The 14498-nt window shown below is 40.6% G+C and overlaps 1 protein-coding gene across 15 annotated transcripts in view; it reads left to right on the top strand.

Moving 5' to 3' along the window:
• CACNB2 (calcium voltage-gated channel auxiliary subunit beta 2) overlaps nt 1-14498 on the top strand; it is a 431110-nt gene that overhangs the window by 412183 nt on the left and 4429 nt on the right. For all 15 annotated transcript variants that reach the window (XM_044928076.2, XM_025264317.3, XM_025264319.3 and 12 more), the window contains 3 exons: nt 10799-10950; nt 12599-12694; nt 13723-13908. In XM_044928076.2, the coding sequence (XP_044784011.1) occupies nt 10799-10950; nt 12599-12694; nt 13723-13908 (434 nt within the window). The remainder of the gene's footprint in view (nt 1-10798; nt 10951-12598; nt 12695-13722; nt 13909-14498) is intronic.

The raw sequence follows: 14498 nt of genomic DNA, 5'->3' as shown, positions 1-14498 counted from the left end.
CTGGGGATAAGGGGCTCAGGATGAGGAAGTCATGGAGGGCAGGAGTCTGGGGAGGGGGATGAGAAAGACGACAGCTCCATTTGTGCACATGCTGGATTTGCAATACTGTGGGACATCCAGATATCCAGCGGGAAACTAGACACGAAGCTAGAACTTCCCAGAGAGGAAGGGCTTAACACACAGTGGACTCTCAGTATTCACAGGTGTCATAGTCTATGAAGTCACAGCAAATACTGAATTCGTGAATTCAGCGGAAATGCAGGCTTAGGTTCCTACAAGCCCCTGGTCCCCACATTTTCATCCACTGACCTGCACATCACCTGGTTGCATCATTTTTCTATTTGAAGACTCCTTACTGGATAACCTTGGGTTCAATCCCTGGGTTGGGAAGATCCTCTGGAGAAGGGAATGGCAACCCACTCCACTATTCTTGCCTGGAGAATTCCATGGACAGAGGAGCCTGGTGTGCTACAGTCCATGGGGTTGTAAAGAGTCAGACAACTCAGCAACTAACACACACACACATTATTTGATAGATAGTTGATCCCCTAACATGTAACTCACAACTATCAGCTCTATAAATCATGTCTGGATAAAGCTTATCAAAGATTTTTCTCCGTAAGAAACACTTACGCCTTCTTGCCTTTAGAAACACTAGACAGTACTTCAACCCTACACGTGGAAGCTGTTTTAAAAGGCACAAAAATGAGAAGAATGTGATAGATCACAAAAAGAACATATATATTTACAGCACGAGAGGTGAAACCAGAGGGCACAACTTCAGCTTGTGGGCGTTGGGGGCTCCAGTGTTCTGCCGCCATGCACATGGTGTCCTGAGTGCCTGCAAAAGTCTCTCTCTAAAAAATGTTTTTAATATTTATTTACTTATGTGGCTGCATTGAGTCTTAGTTGTGACATGGGATCTCTGGTTGCAACATGTGGGATCTAGTTCCCTGACCAGGGATCGAACCCCGGGCCCGCACCTGCATAGGGAGCACAGAGGGACAGGAAACCATGGAAAAGATGGATCCCACTGAGGAGTGAGAAGGTTTCATGTCCCACATGCTACAGAAAGGTCAGAAACGTCAAGGTTGGCCAAATGCATTGACTTTGCTGACAGGGAATGTCCATCCTTAGACAGGTTTGTTTCTGCTCAAACAAAGCAGGGGGATTCAGAGCGCAGAGTCCTTAGACCACGTGGAAGATGGCCTGGGACCAGAGCCCACCCTGAGGATGGGTGGGAATCCACACAGGCACACAGGTCGTCTGGTCACCTAGGAAACGCACCATGCACATGCGCTGTCTGTAGCTTTGAAAGAAGGGGAGTATGTTATGTGTGTTTTGCCTTTCAAGGATTTTTAGTTTTTCCTAGGGTACAGCAAGGAATAGGTGATTTTACAGAGAAAAAATTTAGTGGTAAGAGAATGATCAGAGGATTTCCCCCTCCCCCCACCAATAAAACATGTTGAATAATACGTTATGGGTGTGATGTGGAGCCTATAGAAAAGATATTCTTACTTTGTATAAAACTGGTCCTATAGTACTCCAGGTATGTAACTATATGTACATGTGTAGACACGCATTAAGATTGTGCATAGTTCTAAATGCTACCATTTCTTCTGATTTGTAAATGTCGCCATCTTTATTTAATTCTTCTTGCTTTTCTTAGATCTTTCCGATTCTTCTTACTGTTTTTATCCTGGCAATTATTTAGTCTTTGTATCCATTTCCCATCTCTAAAATGGTGATACTACTAAGATACCTACTAGGATTATTGTGAGAAGCACATGAAGTAGTTCGTGGCATGTGTAGCAGATCAGTTAATGGTGGCTGCTGTTATTAGTTTTATTTCTAATTTTTCAAACAGTGCATAGTTTATATAATTCTTTTACTCATTAAAGTATATATTAATTTAGATTTTATAGAAGAAATATATGCTAGAACTGAAAATTTTAGTAACTAGTAAGTACATAGCCAGCATGTGCTCAGTCATGTCCGAGTCCCTGTGACCCCATGGACTGTAGCCCTGGCCAGGCTCCTCTGTCCATAGAATTTTCCAGGCAACAATACTGGAGTGGGTTGCCATTTCCTACTCCAGGGATCGAACCCACGTCTCTCACATCTTCTGCACTGGCAGGCAGATTCTTTACCAACTGTGCCACCTGGGAAGCCCACTAAGTAAATAGATAAATTAAAAAACAAACCAATTTCTATGTAGCACATTCTTCTCAGTCTGCACAATGGGTTCTCTGTAATGTTGCCTTTTTTTTTTTTTTTTAAAGAATATTAGCATTTCAAAGATCTAGGTCAAATTAAATCAGTGCTAATGTTGTAGTGTTTGTGAAACAGCTGGAGACTGTATGCTAGAGGAAAGTTTGGGGCCAGAGAGGATGCCTAAGAATTTTTTTCAACCATTATTTATTATCCTGGAAGTGCTTTGAGCCCAAGGGCAGGTAGGGCTGAATGCAGGGTGTGGGGGTAGTTTATTTTAAAAGCATCTCTTTCTTGTATACATTTAGTAAAAACTAAATTTGAGAAAACTGACCTCAAACTTAATAGATGAGATCAATTGCAGCAATTATTTAAGAAAGGATGAACGATCCAGTACATTGAAGATATAATAGGTAAAAATTTACTTTATACTTGAGCTTTTAGAAAACTTTCATTACATAAACAAAAGTATGGTATGTTGCATTTGGAGTTGATTATATTAAAATGCCACCATATGGCATGAAGGAAAAAACCATGAAAATTTTGCAGCTTTATGTACATCATCAGATTTTCGGAGTGGTATAGGACTTCTGTGCATGTATGGATGTCTTTATATGGGCTCATAAAAAGTTCTCTTTTTTTCTCAGCTGTAATATTGGTCAGGCATCATAAGTTAAAATATGTGTATTAGCTGTGCACACAAATATGTACTTCTATACATTATAGAACTAAAAACACTATTTGAATTAAAATAGTAAAGGCTCTTGTAATACAGTTATTTGCCAATTCCAAATCCAAACTTTTAAAAATAATAAACTTAGATAATTAACTATTGCTTTATAAAGTAATTCACCTTAGTGTCTTTAACCTGCCCAGCTTTATACTATCTGCAACTGGGGTTTGGTTTTACCCCAAGCAGTTTTCTAGGAACAAGTCAATTTAGGAGAATAAGCTACATCTTTGCACACATTTATACACAACTGTGCTTCATGGGGCCTATTTCTGTCACACAATAGCAAAAACTATGTACTGAAAGTAGGAAAATACGAGCAAATAAGAGTAAAGGAAGTGAAGCTAAATGTAGTTCAGGTCAGTTCAGTCGCTCAGTCGTGTCCAACTCTCTGCGATCCCATGAACCGCAGCACGCCAGGCCTCCCTGTCCATCACCAACTCCCGGAGTCCACCCAAACCCGTGTCCATTGAGTCGGTGATGCCATCCAATCATCTCATCCTCTGTCGTCCCCTTCTCCTCCTGCCCCCAGTCCCTCCCAGCATCAGGGTCTTTTCCAATGACTCAACTCTTCGCATCAGGTGGCCAAAGTATTGGAGTTTCAGCTTCAACATCATTCCCTCCAATGAACACCCAGGACTGATCTCCTTCAGAATGGACTGGTTGGATCTCCTTGCAGTCCAAGGGACTCTCAAGAGTCTTCTCCAACACCACAGCTCAAAGCATCAATTCTTCGGCACTCAGCTTTCTTCACAGTCCAACTCTCACATCCATGCATGACCACTGGAAAAACCATAGCCTTGACTAGACGGACCTTTGTTGACAAAGTAATGTCTCTGCTTTTGAATATGCTGTCTAGGTTGGTCATAACTTTCCTTCCAAGGAGTACGCATCTTTTAATTTCATGGCTGCAGTCACCATCTGCAGTGAATTTGGAGCCCCCCAAAATAAAGTCAGCCACTGTTTCCCCATCTATTTCCTATGAAGTGATGGGACCGGATGCCATGATCTTAGTTTTCTGAATGTTGAACTTTAAGCCAACTTTTTCACTCTCCTCTTTCATCAAGAGGCCCTTTAGTTCTTCTTCACTTTCTGCCATAAGGGTGGTGTCATCTGCATATCTGAAGTTATTGATATTTCTCCCGGCAATCTTGATTCCAGCTTGTGCTTCCTCCAGCCCAGCATTTCTCATGATACACTCTGCATATAAGTTAAATAAGCAGGGTGACAATATACAGCCTTGACGTACTCTTCTTATTTGGAACCAGTCTGTTGTTCCATGTCCAGTTCTAACTGTTGCTTCCTGACCTGCATACAGGTTTCTCAAGAGGCAGGTCAGGTGGTCTGGTATTCCCATCTCTTTCAGAATTTTCCACAGTTTATTGTGATCCACACTGTCAAAGGCTTTGGCATAGTCAATAAAGCAGAAATAGATGTTTCTAGATGTAGTTGGCATTTGGCTGTAGTTGTAAGAGACAATGCATGGGAGAAGAGGCATTCATTCACTTTGTATATTAGCAACCAGGTGGTCAGACAAAAATGTTTACAGCTTGGTAGATGTTTTTAGCCCAGTGGAACAGTCAGCTGAGATAACTTGTTAAAAGTTGGTCTCTTCTTCCTTATCCTGATGGACCTGCTGTGTCTCTGGACTATGGTGATGGATACAGGAAGCTACACATGGGATAAAACTGCATAGAACTCAGTACACATACACACACAGATGAGTACATAAAACTCAGGCAATCTGAGGAAGATGGAGTATCCTGGTTGTGATGTTGCACTATAGTTTTGCAGGACGTTCCCATGAGGAAAACTAGGTAATAGAGTGCACTGGGAGCTGTCATTTCTTACAACTGCTGTGAATGTACAGTTGTCTCGGGAAGAGCATCAATTAAAGAGAAACTCATCCCTTATGCTGGTAACACCAGGGGCTGTGGAACTGGGGTGGCACACCTGAGTATGCGTCTCGCTCACTGGTCCTCAGGTGTGGCCTCCACATCAACAGCATCACTACTGGGAGCATCAGTTAGGAATGCACCTTCTCAGGCCCCACCGGACCTATGAAGTCAGCAACTCTGGAGGCAGGGCCCTGCAGTCTGTTTCAACAAGCCTGCCAGGTGACTCTGCTGTGCGTGCTAGGGTTTGAGAACTACCCATCTTGTCACCACTGTGCAGTGAAGGACCTAAGGACCACAGGAAGGGAAGGGATCCGTATGGTGTAGGTAAGGCACTAAGGAATAAAACTAAGGCTAGACCCTGGGCATCCGGACTACCAGTCCAGGATTTCTTCCACTGAGCAGTGCGTGATGTGATTACTTTTACTTGACCATCTGCCTTCTCTTAGGAAAAAAATTTATGGGCCTACTGATCTTCTGAATCTCACTTCCTCCCTCCTCCTGATCTAATTAATCATTACAGGCATAGCCATGTCTATCTTAAGGAATTAACACTTTAAATTCCACAACATTGCTCTGATGGCCCAGCTATACATTATCTCCACCCAAAGGGAGTACTTCACCTGTATACAGTTTGGCTGCCAAGTTCACGATTAATGTTTTTGAAGATTTAATGCATTTTTTTCTACAACAGCAGCTTCTAATATATGTATAGTCAACTAAAAAGGCAAATATAAAGAGAAAACACATTGTATATTGTCAGATATACAGAATCTAGAAAAATGGTACTGATGAACCTACAGGAATAGAGCCACAGACGCAGAGAAGAGACTTGACACAGTGGGTGAAGGAGAGGGTGGGACAAATGGAGAGAACAGCGTTGACACATGTACACTACCAGGCGTAAAACAGCTGGCAGGAGATTGCTGCACAGCACAGGGAGCTCAGCTCGGTGCACTGTGATGACCTAGAGGGGTGGGATGGTGGGGTCCAAAAGCAAGGGGTATAAATATACGTATAATGATAATGATGTGCGATGATGCACACTGTTGTATAGCAGAAGCCAACATTGTAAATCAATTATCCTCTAATTAAAAACAATTTTTTAAAAGTCAAATATTTGTTACATTATATATATATATATACATACATACATACACACACACACAATGATTATATTTTTTCTTTGCCTTTTTAACTCATTCTTTCAACACAATTTTTGAGTCCCAGGTATGTCCTAAGCACTGTCCTGAGGGAAAGAATCAAAGTAAGTATGTATTATTGCCAGTCTTCCTATCAGTTCACTGCCTGTTGGAAAAGTTTTCAGTCATATCATCAAAACGCAGTGTGATACATCTTAGCAGGTTGGCACAAAGCAATATTTGACATTTATTAAGCATTTCCTATAGGCAGGCACCAAAATAAATATTTTGCACATTGATAAACTTAGTCCTCATTTCCATGTTTCAGAAAAGAATACTTAGGGGCTCTGAGAAATTAAGCCTTGTTACCCAAGGATCACACAGCTGGATTAAGAAGCCATGTTGGTGCCTGGGAAGTCGGTGCCCTGAGGCAAACCTTCCTGGGTCTGGGGAAAGGAGACGGGGCTGACAGAGGGCTTTAACAGATTTCCTTTCTCAGGCTAAGTAAAGAAGTTGCCAAAATGAAAAATCTGTGTTTAGTGATTATGAAATGGCATTGGAACTACTATTACATTACTGACAGTCTGCCCTCTGAGTCCATTTCTGTTTCATAGATAAGTTCGTGTCACATTTTAGATTCCACGTGTAAGGAGTATCATATGGTATTTGTCTCTTTCTGCCTTCGCTTAGTATGATCGTCTCTAGGTCCATTCGTGTTGCTGCAAATGGCGTTACTCTTTTTACCTTTTTTATTTTTTAAATTTAAATTTAATTAGAGGCTAATTACTTTACAATATTGTACTGATTTTGCCATACATCAACATGAATCCACCACGGGTGTACACGTGTTTCCCATCCTGAACCACCCTCCCTCTTCCCTCCCCATACCATCCCTCTGGGTCATCCCAGTGTACCAGCCCCAAGCTTCCTGTATCCGGCATCGAACCTGGACTGGCGATTCATTTCTTATATGATATTATACATGTTTCAATGCCATTCTCCTAAATCATCCCCCCACCCCTCTCCCACAGAGTCCAGCTGAGCAGTATTCCATTGTGTATATGCACATCTTCTTTATCTGCTCATGTTGACAGACATTTAGGTTGTTTCCATGTGTTGGCTATTGTGAATAGTGCTGATATGAATATAAGGGTGCACATATCTTTTTGAATTACAGTTTTGTTTGAATATATGCCCAGGGATGGGATTGCTGGATCATATGGCAACTCTTTTTTGCGGACCATCTATACTGTTTTTCATAGTATCAGCAGCAAGTTTAAATTCAGTAGGTGTAAGAGATTGGGATCTGGACAGATAAATAAGGCTTTTCAGTTTCAGAAATGAACATCAGCAGCACTGACATTTCTTTTTTGAAACAAATTCTCAGCATGATGTACCCCGTCAGAGAGTACATACTGGTGTGCCCACCTACTAGTATGGGCACATTTCTTTGAAAGCATCATTTTGTACTTGGAAGTTAAAAGCATTTTCTTCAGAATTTACTGGTCATCTTTTTATAAGGTTTATTTACAAATATGTTGCATTGGGTTTCTAAAAAAATCTTTTTAAGTTTTTAAAGAATATCTCATTTTCCACCTTAATTTAAAAAGTGGAAGGTATCTGTGTATCTAAGAATACTAGAATATATGCATATATACACACATGTCCATGATACATATATTAAGCTATTGACATAAATAATTTTTGGATATGTAATAAGATAATGGATTATTTTGTGTTTATCTGTTACCCAGATTTAATAACAAGTACTGCATTTATATTCTTGCCTGGGGAAGCCCACGGACAGAGGAGCCTGGCCGGCTCCAGCCCATGGGGTTGCAGAGTCGGACACGACGTGGGGACTAGACAATGAATTACATTCATAATGATTTTTTTAATAGTGCTCAAACCTCTAAAAAACAAGTTATTTTTAAGGCATGGGACTCTTGTGACTGTGTCAATAGCGGTAATTAAGTGATACACAGATGAAAATCTTTGTGATCAAATTTCTAATGAAATGTAACTGACAGGTCTACAGCATGGTTTGACACATGTATATACTGTGTAACGATCACAGAAAGATTACTTACAAGTTTATGTAGTTACAGATTTCTTCTTGTGAGGAGAACCCTTGAGATCCACTCTGTTAGCAACTTTCAAATAGTATCACTAACTCCAGTTACAATCTTCGGACTTAACTGAACTTTTGATCACCCTCCATCACCCCGTTATCTGTATCTATGAACTTGTTGCTTTTTTTTTCAGTTCCACATTTCAGTAAGATTATATATTTGTCTCTTATTTTACTTAGCATAAAGCTGATAAGGTCCATTAGTCTTGTTGCAAATGGCAGGATTGTGTGTGTGTGTGTGAGAGAGAGAGAGAGAGACTCATCTTATTCCACTGAGCTGTACTGCATACTAATTTTATATCCTGCAGTTTAATTCATTTATTAGTTCTAACAGTCTTTTGGTAGAGTCTTATCTCTCTCTCTCTCTCTCTCTCTCTCATCATGTCAGCTACAAACAGAGAGAGTTTTACTTCCTTTCCAATCTGTATGCCTTGGTTTTGTTTCCTGCCTACTTGCTCTGGTTACGCCTTTCAATACAATGTTGAAAGAAGTGGTGGGAGTGCACATCCTTGTGTGGTTCCTAATCTCAGAGGAAAAGCTTCTAGCATTTCCACTGAGTATGATGTCAGCTGTAAACTAATCAGATTTCTTAATGCTTATAATAAACTTAGACTGGAACTTTACTACTGGTGATCAGTGGCTTGTGAAAACACAGGGCACAGAGAAGCAAGGTTATAATTGGAATAAAAAATGTAAGAAGCAAGAGAAGAGAGCAAATAACTGTATTAGTAATGTTTTAGAACATAGTTACAAAAGGAATGATTGAAAGAAATATATATGAACAGTATGCAGTAAGAAAGCCCAGGCACTTGTTACCTAGTTTCACCCATTTACTTTGAAGTTAATCCAAGATACTTATATTATCTATAAATATTTCAGTGTGTGTTTCTGAACAGTGGAGACCCCTTTTATTTAAACCATAATGCCATTGTTGTACCTCTTCTTTAATATTTATTTGGCTGCACCAGGTTTTAGTTGCTGCACTCAAGATCTAGTTCCCCGACCAGGATCAAACCTGGGCCTCTGCGCTGGCAGCATGGAGTCCGAATCACTGGACCACCTGGGAAGTCCCTACTGTACCTTAGTAATAACCCCCTGGTATCATCAGGTTGCCACTCAGCCATGTATCATTTCCCAGCTGTCAAATACTATATAGATACAAACACATACATTTTATATACACACGCACATATATATACACACACATAAGCATTTTATTCACTTCTGCATCATAAAATATATAAATTACTATTTGTTTGAATCAGGATCCAAATAAACTTCACACATTGTGATTGGTTCTTAGGTCCTTGAATCTCTTAATCCTGTTTTCCATATATCTTTTATCTCCTTGTAATTTTTTTAAGAAACTAGGTCAGTTATCCTACTTATCCTGCAGGGTATTCAGAGACTGAATTTTGCTAACTACATTACACTGGTGTAGTTTACACAACTGTCTGTTCTCTGTATTTCTTATAAACTTGTCTATTGAGAAGCTTAATAGGTTTTTTTTTCTTTTAGCAAAACTGTGTCATGAGTGGTAATGTGACCAAATATTACTTTAAAGCTCGTATCACTAGTGGTTTGGGGCATTTTAAAGACATCCAGGTAAACAAAAGGACTCTTAGTGGTAAGAGGCAGATGACTAGTGGCTTGCCTTTTCTGGAATAATACACAAGTTAAAATTACCTCCAGGAATCTTCTTCATGGATGCAAATGCACAAGAAGAACTAAATGGTGTCCTGTAGGTCCAGGCATCTCATGGGATTGGCCCTTCATGATTGTAGTGGGCAGTGGAAACTACATATTATCCTTTACAGATCTGTGATATTTAGAAATGCAGTTCCTGGCTATCTAACTTTTATCTGAATCTCAAAAATTTAGTTATTCACATTAATTACATTTCAGGTGTTCCATAGCAGTGATACAGTATATATCCATCATCAGAGAAAATATTCTAGGACAGCCCTTTTTACACTCAAGAGAGAGAATGGAGAAATAGATGAACTGAATGAAAATACTTTGGCATTCAAGTAAACTTTTTTATGTTTTTCTGTAAGTCTGACAGATTATACATCTGAGGTGCTGCCTCCAATACATAACTGCCCTTTTAAAGCATGAATGTTACAGGACCGTCTTGTTGTTGGTGGAAAATACAAGAAGTGTGTTTCTGGCTAGGTTTGTTGTAGACATTCTGAAAATCTGTTTCCTGCTATAGTTCAGCTTGCCTATATACATCTCTAGACTCCATACCAAGAGGTGGCATGTAAACGCAGGTAAGCCCGTGCAGTGACAGGAAGGCTGGTGATGGGCTGCTAGGCTTGAGTGGTCAGAAACACATACAAGGAAGAGCTCTCCTCATGTTTCTGTTTTACAACATTTTAATAAAATGACTCCATGGAGTGACGTTTTATAGCCCCCAAAACAAATTAGCACAGAAAGCCAAAAAGTTTGACTCTCACAGACATCATGGTAAACTAGAAATAAATTTCATAACTGGTTGAGAGAGGAATTCCTAAATTCTCAAGGTGTTGTGAAGGAATGGCTCTTTGCAAACGATGCCTATTATCAGCCCTCTTACCTGTAGACATCAACCACAGCTCACCTGCCTGAGTAACCATTTTACTTTCTCTCAATCTGGTCTAGAAACGCTGAGCTTTTAAGTAATCAAGTTCTGCTTCACCTTTTACAGCGGAAGTTCAGAGTGAAATCGAAAGGATTTTTGAACTTGCAAGAACACTGCAACTGGTGGTCCTTGACGCAGACACGATCAATCACCCAGCCCAGCTCAGTAAAACCTCTCTGGCCCCTATTATAGTGTATGTCAAGATTTCTTCTCCTAAGGTAAGCAGGGCTGTTACCGTTTGTTCTGCAGTGAAACTTTACTAAAATATGTGCTTATAGTCTGCTTTCAGAACAGGCTGCTGCTTTATCCATCACTAAGGATTTGAAGAGAGATGTGGTAGATGAGAAGTGTTAAGATTCATATAAGCAGAGAGTGATAAGTTTCGTGGCTGAGAACAATGATTTCCAAAGTGTGGCCTGTGGAGTCCTGGTGGGGGAGGCTTGGAGACACTTGCAGGGGACCTAGAGGGTCATTTCCCTGATAATCCTCATTGTCCTCCTCTTCCACTGGCCTGACCTTTGTACTGATGGTGCAAAAGAAGTGGTGGGAATGTTGAAGCAGGAAGCAAGGCCACACCAGCACCAGCGGCATTCTTCCTCACCATAAGTTTCACTTAATGTCCTAATGAAAATCCATCTACTGCCACTTTCTTAGTGGAGTTTGAAAACACTGGATACATTAGTTCCTGGTATGTATTTTGACAGGAGATCCTTGCTCTTGTCTAAAGGCATTACTAAAATATAAATCTATGTCCCAGACTAGGTCAGAATAAGGTGCATTTTTTTTTTACTGGCAACCTTTAAGTTAGATGAGAAGATGCCTCTTTTGCCTATGATTTTAGATGGATTCTCGTGAAATGTCTGAGTATTAATAAGTTAACTGTGCTAGGAATTAAGATTTTACCATCATTAACTCTTACAATTTCTGGTGTCCACAGTAAAAATACAAAAACTGGTGATATTAGTTTTAAGAATGTATTTTATTTAAGCCAAAAATATCCTATTTGTTATTTTAATATTTAGTCAATAAAATGTTATTTGTGGTACCTTGAAGTAGCAAAATTGTTTATTAAATTTTGACTCTTCAAAAAGGTGCTACCAGCCTTTTTAATATTCTACGTAACAAAATGGGAGGTACACATCAAGTTCTTAAGCTGCATACTCAAAGTCAGTTATTTGAGGACAAGTACGGGTGTGATTACTGGAGTCATCTTAGAACACCATTTTTATTGGAAAGAACAAATGACATGCCATTCAAATTTCAGGACAAATCAATGGAATTTAATAGAGTAGGGTTTCAGATGTTACATGGCAGCTAATCTTTAAAAAGCTACCACTTGTTTACTATAATATCAAAGAAAAATATCCACAATTATCTGAAAAGGTTACTAAAATAGTCCTTCTCTTCTGAATTATGTATCTGGAAGAGGCTGGATTTTCTTCACGTATTTCAAAGTAATGTACTGTGGCAGATTAAATGTAGAAAGAGGAAACATTGGTTATCTTCTGTGAAGTCAGGTTGTAGAGAAATTTGCAAAAACAATTTAGCTATTTTTATCAAAATAAGTGATGTAAGTTAACATGCAAGAGGTTTATTGGTCATTCCTAAATGAATTTCTCAGTTTTAATGTCTAGTATGTAAATATTCTAGTTCACATAAAAAGGTTCAGAATAATACCCATCCTGGTGGTTTTTGAAGCTTGCCACCGAGATGTATTAATTTTCCAGATCATCTTAGATATTCTGTTTTCTTGCCTAGTAAACCATGAGTGCTGTATGAAAAAGGTCCCAGAGAAAAGAGTGAATAATGAACCTTGTTGTCTACCTGAGTACAGACACTCATGTTTAAAAACCTCATCTTTTGCAGGTTTTACAGAGGTTAATAAAGTCTCGAGGGAAATCTCAAGCGAAGCACCTCAATGTCCAGATGGTGGCGGCAGATAAGCTAGCTCAGTGTCCTCCAGTAAGTCTCTCTGTTCAGTATAATCCACTTGAAGTCATCAGCCCCGCTTTCTGTTAAGAAAAACCAGACAGACTAGGTAAACACTTGTCCAGAAGAGAACCCTCTCCATTAGCAGCGGGCTTCTTCCCAAAGTGGAGAACTGGCCACCTCTTGCCATGAGCACGTGTCTAGGTCATGGTCGTGGCTTGCAAACGGCTACAGTATGTTCCATGGGGATGTCGCTTTGTTAACATCTAACACGTCCATAGTATCGTAAATGAAACACAGTTGTTTCAGAACTTTGGTTGGAAAGGTGGATCTATTTGGGGTTGGTTTATTATTCACTTCTAATCTGGGAGCAAGTTGCTGGCTCTTTATCACCATCTATGAAATTGATCTGAAACCATGTAGACACCAATTTCCAAACCAGTCAGTAAGCAGATTCTGACACCTGAACCCATTCCTACCTTGAATCCCTGTTGTGCATACCAGGCTTTGGGACATTACGCTTCTGAGTTTTGTTTTGGCTTTTTTTTTTTTTAATGAGAAGATAATTACGTGTTGGTTTTCACTGTACAGCAAAGTGAACCAGCTATACGTATGCATATGTTGCCTACCTCCCAACCTACCTTCTAGGTGGCTTTGGCTTCCTCATGTCCTTCCCTTGCCGCAGCTATTTCCAAGATTCAGCTTTTCACAGTCTGTATGTCGAAAACAGACTTCTTCCTATACTGTTTGGCTTACAGTCTTTTTTACATCTCTCTTCTAACGTAGGGCCAATTCCTTTTTTTCACTATTAGCAAATTTTCTATCATGCCCTTAACAACTGTTACTACACCTGTCCACTTCCTAGTCATTGATACTACTGATACACGTGTGTCAACACGTACCAGAGGAGGACCAATGCTTGTAAGCTGACTCCAGAGGACAGTGTGTGGAGGAGTCAGGCAGCAAGAGCGGAGACCAAGGGGCTCCCTGCTTTCTCCTCTAAGGTGGGGGGGAGTTGGGGGCTGGTGTCCGGGTGCCATCTGTAATGTCTGCCCCTGCAGGAGCTGTTTGATGTGATCCTGGATGAGAACCAGCTCGAGGATGCCTGTGAACACCTGGCCGACTACCTGGAGGCCTACTGGAAGGCCACCCACCCTCCCAGCAGCAGTCTCCCCAACCCCCTTCTCAGCCGCACTTTAGCCACCTCCACCCTGCCCGTCAGCCCCACGCTAGCCTCCAACTCACAGGTAAGCAGAGCCCTCGTCCATGCCCAGGGTGCCAACGCAGCGTTTGTTCCCATCGGGCAGCTCTCTCCTGAGAGAGCTGTGAGAAAAGCAGTGTAAACAGCATCCTGTGAATGTAGATCCCCTCTCCCCATATTCTTTTTTTAATTGGTGTAGAGTTGCTTTCCAGGGTTGTATGGGTTTCTCCTACAAGGAAGTGGAACAGCTATATGTCTATCAGCTCTATCCCCTTCCTCTTGGACTGCCCTCCCATCATCCCCTGCTCTAGGTTACCACAGACCACTAACTCTATTAAGACAGGAAGAGAGGAGAAACTTTCTACAGGCCGGCAGCACAGACTGTGGACTCAAGACTGCCTGGGTTCAAATCCCTCCCGGGCCCTGTGCCTCAGGCATCTAATGGCACCAACCTCATGGGGCTCTCCTAAGGGTTGCATCTCGTGACCCTTCATAGAGGAGCATGGAGGGTTGTATTAATAATTTGATACATGTGACTATCTTATGCTAGGGCTGGTCTCATTAAGTGCCATTTAAGTATCTGACTGTTTATCTTTTTTTTTTTTACTTAAAGCCCACATTCCCAGAATTTATCTT

Source organism: Bubalus bubalis, chromosome 14 (assembly GCF_019923935.1).
Source record: "Bubalus bubalis isolate 160015118507 breed Murrah chromosome 14, NDDB_SH_1, whole genome shotgun sequence".
NCBI classification, from domain to species: domain Eukaryota; kingdom Metazoa; phylum Chordata; class Mammalia; order Artiodactyla; family Bovidae; genus Bubalus; species Bubalus bubalis.
Note: the sequence above shows the minus strand (reverse complement) of the source record. Positions and strands in the feature narration are given on the sequence as shown.